The sequence below is a fragment of the Tupaia chinensis genome, unplaced genomic scaffold, assembly GCF_000334495.1.
Source record: "Tupaia chinensis unplaced genomic scaffold, TupChi_1.0 Scaffold149922_1, whole genome shotgun sequence".
Classification (NCBI taxonomy): domain Eukaryota; kingdom Metazoa; phylum Chordata; class Mammalia; order Scandentia; family Tupaiidae; genus Tupaia; species Tupaia belangeri.
The window spans coordinates 1621707-1636581 of NW_006209766.1; the positions used below are offsets into that span (position 1 = coordinate 1621707).

General features: G+C 49.5%; 1 protein-coding gene across 1 annotated transcript in view; it reads right to left on the reverse strand.

Moving 5' to 3' along the window:
* The window catches only part of NPHS1 (NPHS1 adhesion molecule, nephrin), a 21644-nt gene that overhangs the window by 6083 nt on the left and 686 nt on the right, over positions 1–14875 (reverse strand). The window contains exons 4-23 of the mRNA XM_027769527.1: positions 14646–14774; positions 14051–14132; positions 13156–13259; positions 12860–12987; positions 12602–12773; positions 12257–12414; positions 11866–12010; positions 11627–11755; positions 8904–9080; positions 8541–8670; positions 8214–8386; positions 7682–7822; positions 7472–7612; positions 6850–6971; positions 5861–6035; positions 5606–5762; positions 5360–5511; positions 3362–3473; positions 3104–3285; positions 2080–2136 (exon numbers count right to left, since the gene is read on the reverse strand). Of these exons, the coding sequence (XP_027625328.1) occupies positions 2080–2136; positions 3104–3285; positions 3362–3473; positions 5360–5511; positions 5606–5762; positions 5861–6035; positions 6850–6971; positions 7472–7612; positions 7682–7822; positions 8214–8386; positions 8541–8670; positions 8904–9080; positions 11627–11755; positions 11866–12010; positions 12257–12414; positions 12602–12773; positions 12860–12987; positions 13156–13259; positions 14051–14132; positions 14646–14774 (2766 nt within the window). The remainder of the gene's footprint in view (positions 1–2079; positions 2137–3103; positions 3286–3361; positions 3474–5359; positions 5512–5605; positions 5763–5860; positions 6036–6849; positions 6972–7471; positions 7613–7681; positions 7823–8213; positions 8387–8540; positions 8671–8903; positions 9081–11626; positions 11756–11865; positions 12011–12256; positions 12415–12601; positions 12774–12859; positions 12988–13155; positions 13260–14050; positions 14133–14645; positions 14775–14875) is intronic.

The window sequence follows — 14875 nt, forward strand, 5'->3', positions numbered from 1 at the left end:
TCCTCTCCTTTTTTTTTTTTTTTTTTTTTTTTTTTTTTTTTTTTTGAGAGGTTTTTGCTATAGGGCATGTGCGCGCACCAGAAAGACAGAGAAAGACAGAGAGACAGAAAGCAAGAAATCACTTCCCAGGGGGAATGGCCATGCCGCAATCCCTTCTCCTCCATCTTCCTCTCGGGATCTTGGGCACATACGCACGTGCGCCCGGCGGGAGTGTAAGCCACTGGGTCCAGGACTCGAATCACGGTCAACAGCTTGGGAGTCCAGCAACATAGCCATTATGCCGACTGCTGGTCCCAGGTGGCTCCTTTCTCATCTCAAGCCATTAGCAGTGGTCCTACTCTGGCCTGAGCCCCAATTATGAACTCAGGAGGGAGCTTTGGCATCTTAGTTGGCCACTCAGGACCTCCTGTGATCCAGTCTCTTCCCATATATCCGACCTTGTCCACGGCCATGGATCCTAGTATTGGACCTTCTACCATAAAAACTAACCACGGCTGTTTCCAGAATCCACACCTCTGAGCCTTGGACTAGTCAACTATCTGTCCTCATATGTCTTTCTTCTAAGTATAACTTCTATTCACTCTTTAAATCCCATCTCAGATTACTTCTTTCCACCAACTTCCATCCCGGCCAATATCAGCCTGACACCTCTGACATACTCCTGAGGACAAGACTGAGTCCCTTAAAGCAGACATCTGCTCTGGATCCATTCCTGCACATTCTATTAGGGGCACTCATTGTCCTTTAGGGAAACACTCTCCCACTCTCAGCCTGTATGGCTCAGGTAAGACTCCATAGGAACACACAGTTCAAATGTGGCCCAATCAGTCCAGAGACAAGTGTTTGACCCAAAGTAACTTCTCGCCAGAACTTTTAGGATGCTTCCGTAGGTTGCCAAGAAGTGGGATGAAAGCTGGAGGTGTGGGAAAGCTTCTTTGCTCTTTTGGTGGAAGAACCAGAGAAAAAAGCCACCATAGACAAGGTAAAGTTGAAGGACAGTGAGGGACAGATTACTGGTAACATTTTGAGCACCAGCACGTAGCCACACTTGGAATTTTTTAATTCGTGAGTCAAGCAATTCTTTTTAGTACCACCAATAGTGAACTTCTATCTCTTGCAACTTTATACCTGGGCTCCATGTGGGGTCCCCAAAGGGGACCATTTGCAAAATGGTCATAATTCACCTCCCATCTGTACTCTGAACAGTCTTCTTTCATACTGACTGGGCTGAGCCTGAAGACTTACCTCGGCCAATGAGACACTACTAAACATGATGGAATCGAAAACTTGAACAGTGCTAGTAAATGGGAGTTTGCCATTCCTTGCTGCTCATGGGACCCCTGTGACCATCTCCATGTGAAAAAGCCCAGAGAGAAAGAGACATGTAGCTGGTTATCTCCATTGTCCCCACTAAAAGCCAGATGACTATTAGACATGTGAGGAGAGGCCATTCTATACCAACCAGTGGTTGTCAAACTGCCAGTTGGCTCTAGAGATGGTTCAAGCCAACCCAGATCAAAACTGTTCAGTCAGACTCAGAGAATCATGAGAATAATGTGTGTTGCTTTGTGTTTGAGGTGGTTTGTTACTCAGCGAAAGCTAACTGATACAGGTTCCTCACAGGACATGGGATGAGCTAATTTTTTCAGAACTAAACTAAATTAGGGGGCCACCTGATGGCATAGCAGTAATGCAACTGGTCCTACATAGGAAAGGTCCTCGGTTTGCTTCCTGGGGCCTCCTTGTGTATACCAATTGTGTGCACATGCTTGTGATTCAGGCTGGCTGAGACCAGCTGTTAGCTCACAGTATGAAGACCTTGTTGGGATTGCCCAGCTCTCTGTCTCTTGTGGAAGAAATAAATAAATAAAGTTTTAAAAAAATAAATAAACTAAATTAGGAAGATAGAAAGCATATCACTCCAGAAAAGAGGAAAAGCTAAGGATATAGGTGGAAGTTTGCAGACACAAGAGCTAAGTCTTAAGAGGCTGTGGCCATGAGGCAGAGGAAATAGAGTGAGCCACCAAGAGGTGCTCTTTTAAGAGAAAGGGAGTGGGATTCAGGGAATTGAAGACTCACTTGTAGGCTGCTCTGTGGGCGCCTGGTATTCAGGTTCCCCAGAAGGCTGGTCCAGGCCTGGGAAGTAGATAGAGAGATTGTGAATTAATACTAAGAATCTGAGATACAACCTTAAATATTTTTCAGCCTCTTATTAAGCTTTTCAGATCACTTTGATATTTATGGGAACTGGTTTATGGCTTCTTAGGCATATTGCTTTTTTTTAGTGTTTTTTTTTTTTTCCCTTGCCATAGGGAACATGCACTCACTGGAAAGAGAGAGACAGACACAAAGAGAGGAAAAGTGAGAAATCATCCCCCTGGGGGGATGTCCACTCTGCAATCCTCTCTCCTCCATTCTCCTCCTGGGATTTTGGGTATGCACACACAAGCACCTGGCATGAGTTTCAAGCTGCTGGGTCCAGGGGCCAAACTGCGGTTGGCTATGTGGGAGTCCAGTGCCCCAACCACTACACAACCTGCTGGCCCCTGACATTATTGTTTATTTTAATTTGACCAGAGAGAGAGAAAGGAAATGTGAGAAAGCAAGCTACCAGGTCTAGGACTCAAACTGTGGTCGAGAATATGGGAGTCCAGCACCTTAACCACCATGCCACCTGCTGGCCCCGAATTTGTTCTTATTTCTCTAATTTCTTAATATTGAAATTTAGAATATCCATTTTAGGCCTTCTTTTTAAAATTTGAATATAAGCACTTAATGCTATAAATTTACCCCTTAGCACTGGTTTAGCTGCGCCCCAAAGTTTTCATTTCTATTCAATCCAAACTGTTTTTTAATTTCCCTTGGTAATTAGTCACATTTAGATAGTCTCCTTTAGTGGCTAAACGTTGGTCTCTGTAGTTTATCTGCCTGGGCTTCAATCTCATCTCTCTCTTCTTAGCTATATAAGCTTGGAAAATCTGCTTAACTTCTCTGGGCCTCAGTTTCTTCATCTATAAAGGGGAAAAATAATAGTATCCACTTCCCTATACCATCCTATAAGTCCTCTGAGGAATCTAAAACCTATCCAAGACTCTCCTCCTACCTGGAGTCATAATGAGGAGCTGAGTCCCCTTGTCAACTAGTCCACTGTCCCCCAGGGCATTGCTGGCCAGCAGCCAGACCCTGTATTGTGTAGAAGGCTGCAGCCCAGTCAACGTAAAGGTGGTGGCCTGAGGCGGCAGGACATCCACATACAGGAACCCTGGAGTCCCCAGAGCCTCATACCTGCATGACAGGGAGAACAGTCACTTCAGGAAAGCAGCACTGGTTGCCATTCCTTTCTCCTTTGACAGGGACCCACCTGATGCGGAACCTCTGCGGCAATCCCCCATCAAAGCCAGGCTTCCATTCCAGCCCCATTGAGTGTGGGGTCATGCTCACAACCTTCAATCCTGATGGGGGGTCAGGACGGCCTTTGGGGAGGAGGAGAGGATACAAAAGGATTCTAGAAAATTACTTCCATGCTTTTGCTAAGATTTACTATTTTATTATTATTATTTTATTGAATTTTATTTATTTTTATTTATTTTATTTTAATTTGACTAGAGAAGGAGAGAAAGGGAGAGAGAGGGAGAAGGGGGGGAGGGAGAAAGCAAGTCACCGGGTCCAGGACTAGAACCACAGTCGGCCATTTGGGAGTCCAGAGCCCTTAACCACCATGCCACTTGCCAGCCCCACTAAGACTTATTTTAAACATATAATTGATTCTCATTCTCATTATTCACACTAGTTACATTCTGTAAAGTTACTGTGAATACTGAATTAGCAAATACTAGACTGTTGCCTGTAGGAGAAACACAAGCTTAGTTTCCCTCAAATCTCTTGTCAGCATTCTCATTAACCAATCAAAACAGTGGTGTGGCTGTAAAATGGAATCCTCTGCAAGGCAGTTTCAGGTTTGTGTCCAGAAATCTCCCTGTGTACTATTCCAGGCACCCTTGTGCCCATGATCTGGGCTGGCTCAAGCTGGGAGTGGATAGTGACATTGATACCCCGTTGGGGGTGCTGTCTCTCTTTCTGTCTCTTACACTCATGAATGAAATACACTTTAAAAGTTTTTAAACAAAAATGTAAATTTGTTTTATGTATATTTCTGTTTCAAGACTCCTTATTTAATACATACTGTTGGTCCACTTTCATCAAACTCATGACCAACAATAGTATAATTCATACCTGAGAAAAGTTCACAGAACACAGATATTTTCTCTATAAGGTACACCATAATCTTCTTGCTCTTAAGAACACACTTAGGTCCATTTCAGGGCTGTGCTTAGGGGCCCTCATAAACAGCATAATCATTCACAGAATGCACGAAAATGCAAAAGAGATGGCACTGAACAAACCACCAACGGGACCCTTATTTACAGGATTAACGTTGAAACAACACACAGCATCACCTTCACACCACATCAACTAGGAACGTGCACATCAGGTGACTCAATTTTTTTGCCACTCTTATGTGTCCTTGCACCATGAGTACTGATATTAGTACAGCAAATAAATGTTCGTGAGTAGGTGAATTTGCAAGTAATTTGGATGGACTATAATGGTTTTTTTGTGCTGATCTCACATCTGTTCTCCTTTTTCCTTCTGGTTACAATACCCTGAATTTCCCTCAGAATACTACTCTCCCACATTGTCAGGCCACAGGCTTCTGATGGAAATGACAATATTCATAGTAGAATGAACATGTGACCAGGCCTGGCCAATTAGAGTGTTGTCTTCCCCTGACCATATCATTGGTTCAGGGATAAACTGGAAGTCAAGCAGAGCCAATGAAATTTAATTTTAGTTATCTTCATACCACTGTTAAGAAAAGAAGGAACTCTATCTCCTCTGACAACTCTAACAGATGACTACAGAGAACCTTAGAATAAAGTCAACACAGAGACAACCAGGCTTAAGAAAAGGAGAGAGAGTCTCAATGACAGTTGCACCTACATCCAATAACTCTTTAAAATCTACTTTTCAGTTACTTGAGTCGAAAAGTCCTCATCTTTATCTTTTTCCTTCTTTTTTTTTCTTTCCTTTTCTTTTTTTTCTTTCTTCCTTTTTCTGTCTTTTATTTATTTACTTACTTATTTTTGGTTGCTTGTTGTCATTCTTTGCTATGGGTTTCCCTGAAGATCCAGTCTCCATTAGAACTTTCAGAACAAGAAAACTCCCATTCTCACTCACATTCATAAATACTTGTTAGATTTCAGAAACACTGCCAGTCTGTGGCAAACCAGGAACTTGGGAATTGACCCAGGAAGCATCTACCCCTCACAACACCCTCACAGTCCCCTCCCCACCATACCAATGCTGACGAGTTGAATGTTGGTATGGTCAGAGCCAAGGGGATTGGTGGCTGTACAGGTGAAGAGTGCATAATCTTGGGCTGCAGACACGTTGGCAATGGTCAGGAGACTGCTGTGGACCCCACCTTGGTGGTATGTGTGTTCTGTGTACCTGGACGGAAATGGGGTAGAGACTCAGGGAGAGGAATTGGGCCTGGGGGATCAGAGTTGGGGCTGGAGTACTGCTAAACCAGAACAGAGCTCACCTGGGATCCTCAGGATCCAGAGGGAGCCCATTTTTGGTCCAAGTGAAGACTACATTGGGGACACCTCGGGCACGGCAGTGAAGGGTGGCCGAACTGGTACTGTCTCCAGCTGCTGCCACCTTAGTTAGGGGAGTGGGATGTTCCACCTGGGGGGCATCTAGGAGGGGCAGGGGGAATCAACATAAGGTATATGGGAGAACATGAGAGCTGTAGGTTTGGTGGTAGGCCTTGAAGTCAGGGATTTGTGTTACCCACATCTGACAACGAGACGGACCAGCCCTCGAGCTGGAGGTGCCACCCCGTTGTCCACAATGCACTGGTAAGCACCAGCCTGGGCCACTGTGGCATGGTGAACCCGCAGACGCCCTGTAGATCCCTTTGATATCTTCTCCATATCATCCAGGCTCTGGTCCTCCTCCTCCTCTTCACCCTAGAGGCCCAACACTCAGGAATTGGTCCCCCCAATCTGGTCCCAGATCTAAAACCATTTCCCTTCTGTAGTTTCATTCTTCCAGTCATTATCACCCTTCATAGAGACTTCAAAGAAAAAAATTCTTCTGTCATCCATCCACTTATCCAGTCCAACTATTCACCAATCCAGCCAGCTACTCACCTCACACATTTATCCATCTAACCATCCACCCATCAATCCATTCATTCATTTAACCATCTACATATCCATCCATTTGTCCTTCCATCCATTCATCCATACACCCATTTATTCATCCACCTAGCTGTCTTCCTTCTATGTAGACATCTATCCACCCTTGCAGCTCTCCACTCATTCACCCTGTCTATTCACTCATATATGCACACACCCATAAATACATACATGTGTTCATCCATTTATCCTATTCATCCATATCTCATTGATCTACCTATCATTTCCTCCCTCCCTTCCTCCATCATCCATCCATTCATCCATCCAACCACCCATTCATCCATCCATTGATGCTTCCATCATCTTTCCATAAACATCTTGCCACTGATGGTGTATCCATCTAGCCGCCCTCTAATCTAATCTAACCACTCATTATTCTCAATCACCCATGCATTTATCTATTCTTTTACTTGTTCATCTGTTCTTCCATTCATTTATCCATCCACCTGTTCATCTACCCTCCTACCGGTCAATCCATCTATCCACCCACTTACCCACTCATCTGTCTATCCACTCATCCATCCATTCATCTGCCATTTACAAACTTAGCCCCAACTCCATTCACCCAAGACTGAGTCCTCACCAGCCTCTCCCAGTTGAACATCCCTGGGAGGATAGGATTGGCGTCAACTGTGCAGACTATGTCCACAGAACCCCCGACATTCACCTCAGTAGGGTCCTGAAGGGCGCGGATGGTGGGTGCATCTGGTGGGAGGCAGGGGCTTGGGAAAGGCATTTTGGCCCAGACAAGACATTGTGGGAGAGGGCCTCAGGTGGGAGGAGTGTGTTAGAGGTGCCCAGTAAAGTTAGGAATGTGAGTACAGTCTGCCCTTTAGGAGGAGCACTTGGAGGAACCGTCTCAGGGGGAGTGAAGTTGTCCCCATTCTCTACTGTGCCTCTGTGATGGGAAGTGCAAACGGTTTTCCAGGATTGGGTGGGGCCTTCCATAGTGGACTTGACTTTCTGACTGGAAACGTCTTTGGTGGTGGTGGTGAGGGCATCTCTGGGTAGATTCCACATTGGCTTTCTCTAGTGAGCAAGGGTTTCCCAGAGGATGTGGTGATCTCATAGGGGTGGGGGTAATATCCCTGCCTGGCAAGAGCTTCCCCAAGGTGGAGACTCCACAGTGGACAGAAGTCTCTGGGTGGGTGTGGTTTCCTCGGTGGGCGGGGCTCCCGGTTTCTCAGGGTGCTGAGGGAGCTCACAGTGCACATGGAGCCGCACGAGTGCTTCCGCGGTGCCCTCCGAGTTCTGGCAGTGCAATTGATAGAGGCCGTCGTCTGCTCGGGTCACATTCCAAAGCCGCAGAGCTCCATCAGGCAGAATACGATGCCGGGGACCGCCAGCTGGAGAAGATCAGAGTAAGGAGTCTGGCCAGCAGTCCTGCCCCCGGGGGACTTGCCCACTTCCCGTACCTGGGCTGAGGCGATAGCCACGGAAGGTCCAGTTGAAGGCGTCGGGAGCGGGGTTGGCGGACACGGACACCGGCAGCAGCACCTCGCCCTGCTCCACCGCGGTCACCACCAGCACCTGCTCCCCCAGGAACTCTGGAGGGTCTTGGGAGGGGCACCACAGGACGTCAAGATGGTTGTTAGGGTTGGGATCAGGGATAGATTTGAGATCAAGCACAAGTTAAAGTTGGGGTCACGACCCCATTTAAGGTTGAGGACAAGGTAACAAGTTCCTAGCTGAGTTCAAGGGTAGGGTTGGGGTAGAAGTTTAAGATCCAGATTCTGCAAAGGGTAGAGGTCAGGGTAAGGTTTGAGGGTAGAGGGATCAGGATGAACAGGGGTTGGGATAGAGGGCAAAGGTAAGAGGGGGGTTGGGCAGGACAGGAGTTAGTGTGGGGCCAGGGATCAGAGGAAAGGTCAGGAACTATCAAGGTTCGGGACAGGGGTCAAGGGCAGTGTGGGGTAGGGCTCCAGAGGGCTCCAGGCGCGCACATACAAAGCACGTTGAGGCGATAGAAGGCACTCAGGGTTTCGCGGAGCTGGGGGCTGTGGGCACGGCAGGTCACACGGTGGCCATGGTCACGGGATGACACTAGCAGAAGGACGCTCCTGGCAGCGGCGAAGCCTTTGAAAGGGGCTCTCTGGGGCAGTGCAGCCACGTCTTCCAGCCTGCAGATCAAGCAGGGATGGTGAGGTCCCCCAGGGGTGGTGTCCGGGCGGGACCAGAGTGGGAGACCAGAGGGTTACGGCGCAGGACAGCAGGTAGCGCCGAAGGAAGACACAGACTGAAGGGGGGACATGGCGGGACCTTTCACACGCTCACCTCTCCCCCTCCTTGTCCCAGGTCAGGTTGACCGGCGGGTTGCTGCTAATGCTGAAGCAGGTCAAGTTTAAGGCGTCCCCTGGGCGCAGCGCCGACGCGTTGGCCAGAATCGTCACGTTAGTTGGAGGAACTTAGAGGATCAGAGGAGCGAGGTTCAGAGGTGAAGGGGCGGCCTGGTCTGTTTCTGCCTCACCTAGGCCCCAGACGCCTCCCGGTCTTTCATCCCCAGACCAAAGCGTTCGGGTCCTAGCTTCGCAGACCAAAATGTTCGGGTCCTAGCTTCTCCGCATCCACGCCGCCTTGCGGCTCTGCCTGTGTCCCGGTGCCACCCAGCCCTCCCAGCCGCCCCGGCCGCGCGCTCACACTGCACCACGAGATGAGTGGACGCGCTGAGCTGGCCGTCCTTGCATGTGAACTGGGCCTTGTTGTCCGACGGGCCTGTGATCAGCACCAGCTCGCGGGAGAACGTGCTCCCAGACTTTTCCACACTGCCGAGCCGCATCCGCCGCGGCTCCTGGGGTTGCCTACGGTGCGAGAGTCCTGGGGGCCGAGACAGTCTGAAGGACCGCAAGTGGCTCTGCCCCTTCTCTCCCAGCCCTGAGATACCCTCATGGGGTTGATCACCGCCGGTCCACACACGGCCTTTGTTGTAAGAAGGCATTCCAGGGGCCGCAGGTGGCGTGGTGGTAAAGGGTGCTGAACTCCCACATAGTTGGTGACCACGGTTCGAGTCCCGGATCTGACGGCTTGCTTTAGCTCTCTCTCTCTCTCTCTCTCTCTCTCTCTCCTCACTCTCTCTCATTAAAATAAGTAAATAAAAAAACTTAAATAAAATAATTCTTAAAAAGATAAAAATGAGACATCAAAACCAGTGGCTGCATCTGGAGTAAAGGTGAGAGGATTGGAACTGAGCAGCCCCACCCTGGAGACTCTCCTGCCCTCCCAGAGCCCAAGCGTACTGTGGTTTTGGCGATCTGATTCCCTCATCGGCCTGTGCCCCTGCCCCTCTGCTTGCCCTCCTGGTTCCCCTGCCCACCTTCAACCTCAGGCCTCAAAATTCATTCCTACTATATTAACCAAAACCAGATGTCAGAAAACTTTCTTGAAATCCCAAGACTTGTTCAGACTGTTTCACTTTTCAAGTAACTTATTAATTAACAATTATTCACTGTACATCAGTACAGTATACAAAACGAGATTTTCCATCCAGTATACATTGTGTATCGGCTCAATCAAGGATATTACCATACATGGTATCATCAACAAATCATTTTCTATTTCTTATTTCTTATATATTTTACTTTCCCCCCCTTGATTCCCTACCTCTCACCCTCTGTCAATTCCCACTGTCTCTGATGCGTACAGTTGTTTTTCATGCCTTTTTTTTCACATTTTATTGATTCACTAAAGATGTTAATTAAAGACTTTCCATTGCAAGCACAGGTGATAAATACATATTTATGAATGCATGTCTGACTTTAGGCATAAACCTCACTCAGTAAGTAACGTGAACACACTATAAAGCAGCACCTCGCTGGGGCTGTATAGCTTACTGTAGTCATTAAATAGGTTTTAATAGGTATTTACTCATTTTTTTTAATGCTTTGGTTATTTTTTTCTCAAAATCCCCACTTCCACGAAAGATTTTCTTTGACCTTTCTCCCAATTCTAGTGTCTTCCCATAATTCTGGATCTTCCTCTACTAGTCTTATTTTCCTTATTATTATTTAAATTGCTAAGAGGTCAGTTGCACTTACCTTTAGAGAAAGGCAGAGAGGGAGAGAAAACACCCTCCTGTGGGTGGTGGTCATGCACACAAGCCGCCAGGCCAGGACTCTGACCAGTCGGCCGGCTGAGATTTGGCTCACTTACCCTCTAGGCCACCAGGCTGGCCCTAAATACAGTCTTTTATGAGAACCTGCTGTATTATCAAAATTCATATAGCCACAGAATTCCATCCAATTAAAATGTATTAATAATTCCTTGTCTGGGAACCAGCAGTTAGCGTAATGGCTATGTCGCTGGACTCCCACATAGTCGACCGCGGTTCACGTCCCGGACCCGGTGGCTTAGAACTCACGCCGGGCGCATGTACGTGCGTGCCCAAGATCCCGAGAGGAAAATGGAGGAGAAGGGATTGCGGCGTGACCATCCCCCCTGGGGGGTGATTTCTCGCTTTCTGTCTCTATGTCTCTCTCTGTCTGTGGCAAGTGCACGCACCCTATAGCAAAAAAAAAAAAAAAAACCTCTAAAAAAATAATAATAATAATTCCATTGTCTTTTCCCTTTTTCCTTAACTGCCAGAGGTGTGAGGCAGGGCAGGGACAACTGCCAGAGAGAAAAAGCACCGCCCAATTGGGTGTGTTCACACCATACTGCCCTCTCCATTTCTCCATCCTGTGGGGATTTGGGGTACACATGCACCCCATATATTTTTCAAGTCTCTGGGACCAGGATTCAAACCACAGTCTAGGGGCCAGCAGTTAACGTAATGGCTATGTCGCTGGACTCCCACGTAGTCGACCGCAGTTCGAGTCCTGGACCCGGTGGCTTAAACTCACACCGGGCGCGTGTGCGTGCGTGCCCAAGATCCCGAGAGGAGAATGGAGGAGAAGGGATTGTGGCGTGACCATCCCCCCCGGGGGGTGATTTCTGGCTTTCTGTCTCTCTGTCTCTCTCTGTCTGTCTGGCGAGCGCACGCACCCTATAGCAAAAACCTGTCAAAAAAAAAAAAAAAAAAAACCACGGTCTACCACGTGGGATCTGACTTCCTTAACTGCTAGGCTAAGTGACTAGGCCTCCTTTAATTTTAATGGAAATGTATTGCTTTTTCTCTTTAATTCCCAATCTTGACCCAGAATTCCTTCATTTATTCTAGAATGTTCGTTGTTTCTCCGGAATTCCCAGAATTTTCCTGGGGTTCCAATTCATTCTTGTGGCATTTTTGTCTTTTTCAATTTCCCGCCCAAACTCAGAATCTCCAGTATTTTTCAAGAAATTCAGATTTTTCCAAGATTCTGAAGGCGAGCAGGGGCCATGCCCTTCCCTGCATTTCTGACCACCACCCCATAGTCCTGGCTTGGCACCAACCTTATACCAGGTGAGGGAGGGGTCTGGGTTGCCTCCGATGGCCAAACACACCAGCCTCACCCGGGTCCCAGCCCGGACGTGCTGCCCCTTTGGGGGTCCCTCAATCCACAGCTTCTGGGCAGGATCTGGAGGGAGAGGAAAGAGGGGAGGTTTTTTCCCTCTGGGCTGGACCTGGGAGTAGGGTTCTGAGGCCTGGGGGCATTCCCAGGCCAGGGACAGATGGACAGGGGCTCACATTTCACATTTAAGGTGAGTGATTTCTTAAAGGTCTCCTTGGCAAAAGCCTCACTGAAAGCCTCACAGGTGAGAGTTAGACCATTGTCCTCACGCCGCGCCAGGAATGTCAGATTAGACATAGAGATGTGGCCTCCATGCAGGCCCTGGAAGGGATCAAGCTTCAGATCTGGGGCCTGGGGCACCAGAGGCCTGAGTCCACCCCAGATCACAGGAGGGACACGTGAAGTATCTCTACCCGCTTCTCCATCAGGTCCAGGAGTAGCAGACCCCGGGGCGTGCTCCTTAAGGACCAGTGCTTCCAGGCTGCCAGACCCCTCCTCTCCCAGCTCCCAAAGTTGTGCCCTCAGCCCACTCCTCACTCAGACCCAGGAGCTTGGTTCCCTCCTCACATCCATAACTGTCTCCTCCGTAGGCTGCAGTGGCCGCCAGCCCAGCCACCATCGCAGTAGGACCCGTGGGCGACTGGACTTGGAGACACAGGAGAGCGTCACGTTCTTATTCTCAGACTGGGATGCAGATCCCAAGATGGTAATGGCACTGGGGGGAACTGCAGGGATGGACGGACAGAGGAGAGCCACTAGGGTCATCTGGATTCCTCACAGACCAGCTCAGCCAGACAGAAAGAAAGGGGAAGGGGGACAGATGATGAGTTCTCTAGTGTCAGATAGGCATCATTTAGGGACACACACTAATGGGGCATGAGTTGATGAGGGGCAGCTGGTGCCAGGACTCACAGGTGACCTGTAGCGTGATGCTGCGTTCCTGGGGCCCCGTAGATACACTGTTGTGGGCCTCACAGCTGAGCCGCGCTCTGTGGTCCTCTGGCTGCACTGTCATCACCAGCACGCTGCGGGCCACTGCCTGGATGTGCTCCGTGCCCCACGTGGTGGACATGGGCTGGCCATTCTGGAGGCAAGGACAGGCCTAACCAGCTCAAGGCCAGCTCCTGGCCTCCTACCTTCTCCCGACCCCCATGCCTACCCTGCCCTCACCTTCAACCACTGCAGCGTGGCTGGCGGGTTGCCTCCTCGGGCCACACAGGGCAGCTCCAAGCTTTCCCCCGCCCGCACATGCCCTTCGTCCAGACCTGGCCACTCGATGATAGGAGGTCCTGGGGGAACTGGGACACAGCAGTCACTCAGGGGGCCCAGAGAGCCTGTCCATTCTTTCCAGGCCCTGTAATCTTTCTTTCCCATGTTTCTCCTTTGAGTGCCAGAATTTTCCATAATCCCAGTGATCTCTCCGGACCCCCAGTTCCTGCTCCCCATTCTCGGTACCCACGACTTACACAGAATGTCCATGGTAAAGGAGGCCTTGATGGGGGTGTCCAAAGCTGGGCTGGACCCCTCACAGACCAGCAACTGCCCATTATCTGAGCTCTGGGGTATCACCCTAGGGTGGGAATTTGGGGTTCAGGGGTCAGAGTCATCATCTGAAATTTAGGAATTTAAGGTAAAAAGGTGGGACTCCCAGGGGCCAGCAGATGGCGTGGTGGTTGAGGGCACTGGACTCCCACATGGCCAACCATGGTTCCAGTCCCGGACCTGGTGGCTTGCTTTCTCACTTTCTCTCTCTCTCTCTGGTCAAATTAAAATAAATAAATAAATAATAAAATAATTCTTTAAAAAAAAAAAAAAAAAGGTGGGGCTCTCAGATCCTTACACCTGGCCTAAGTCTCCACAAAGCTTCCTCTGGGTCCTGGAGTTCCGCGGTAGAGATCAACTGTGGTACTTGGGCCTAGAGGCCCACTGCTGGCCAAAATGTTTGTGCTCAATGTTCTGGAATTAGAGTCCTCATGAAGGAGTTTTCAGGGTCAGGGTGAAAAATCCATACCTGACCCTAGTTTTTTGCTTTTGTTTGTTTTTAGGTTTCTGCCATAGAGCGCATGCCCTCGTCAGAAAAGAGAGAGACAGAGAGAGGGAAAGTGAAAAATCGTCCTCCAGGGGGGATGGCCATGCCGCAATCCCTTCTCCTCCATGCTTCTCTCGGGATTTGGGGCACACATGCGCATACACCCAGTGTGAGTTTCAAGCTACCAGGTGCAGGACTCGAACTGCAGTGGAGTGAGAGTCCAGCAACATAACCACTACACCATCTACTGGCCCCTGGCCCCAGTTTTGATGTCTGAATCTCAGAGGGTAATTAGGGGTGGAGGGGAGGGGAAGGTGTTCCAGCTCCCACACCTGGCTGTAGCCTCGGTGATGAAGAGTTTCTCCTGGGACCCTTCGTTCACGTTCGTAGAGATGTCCGGAATTGTTTGTCCACCTTAGGGCAACAAGAGGGCTGGAGGGGTGCCAGCTTCCCCCAGGGTAGATCTGGGCAGCATGGCTAGAAGGCTTCTGGGTGGACATGGTGGGAAGGTGATGAAGGAAAGGGGCCTGGGGCACCAGCTCTGTCCCTTCCACCCATTCAGAACTTACTATAGGAGAGTCTTCAGGCCTAAGTCCTGGGCCTCTCTTCCTCACTTCCCTGCTGGGTTGTTTCACACACACCCCCCACCATCACCTCACTTCCTCATGACAACACTGCCCCCTCCCATATCTGTCTGAGTCTCCGGCACTTCCTGAGTCCCAGAGCAGCAGTCCTGGGGGTTCCTGGTGACCCTCGCCCACCCAGCAGACCTCACACTGGTCGCGGCACCTCCCTGTGCCTGCTCCCGGGTTCCCATCTCAGGGATGACTGATTTTCTGGGGACCCTAAAAGGGGATTAGGCTGGAACACATGCCCCTCCCCACTCCAGGGGCTTCATGCTGTCTTCACCCATCTGCCCACACTTACTCTGCAGGAAGGTGATATCGGGTGCTGGCTTCGCGTCCCCCGACACACAGCTGACCTCGTACTCCTGCCCAGCTACCCAGGTGACCGTGCTCCCTGCTTCAGGGGACAGCTGAAGCACCTTGGGGGGGACTGGTGAGAAAGGGCTCGAGGTAAGCTTCCACTACTGAGAAGGATGCCAGAATTTGGGCTGAGTCTCTTTGCTCATGAAATGAGTCCTGAGGGGTGGGGGT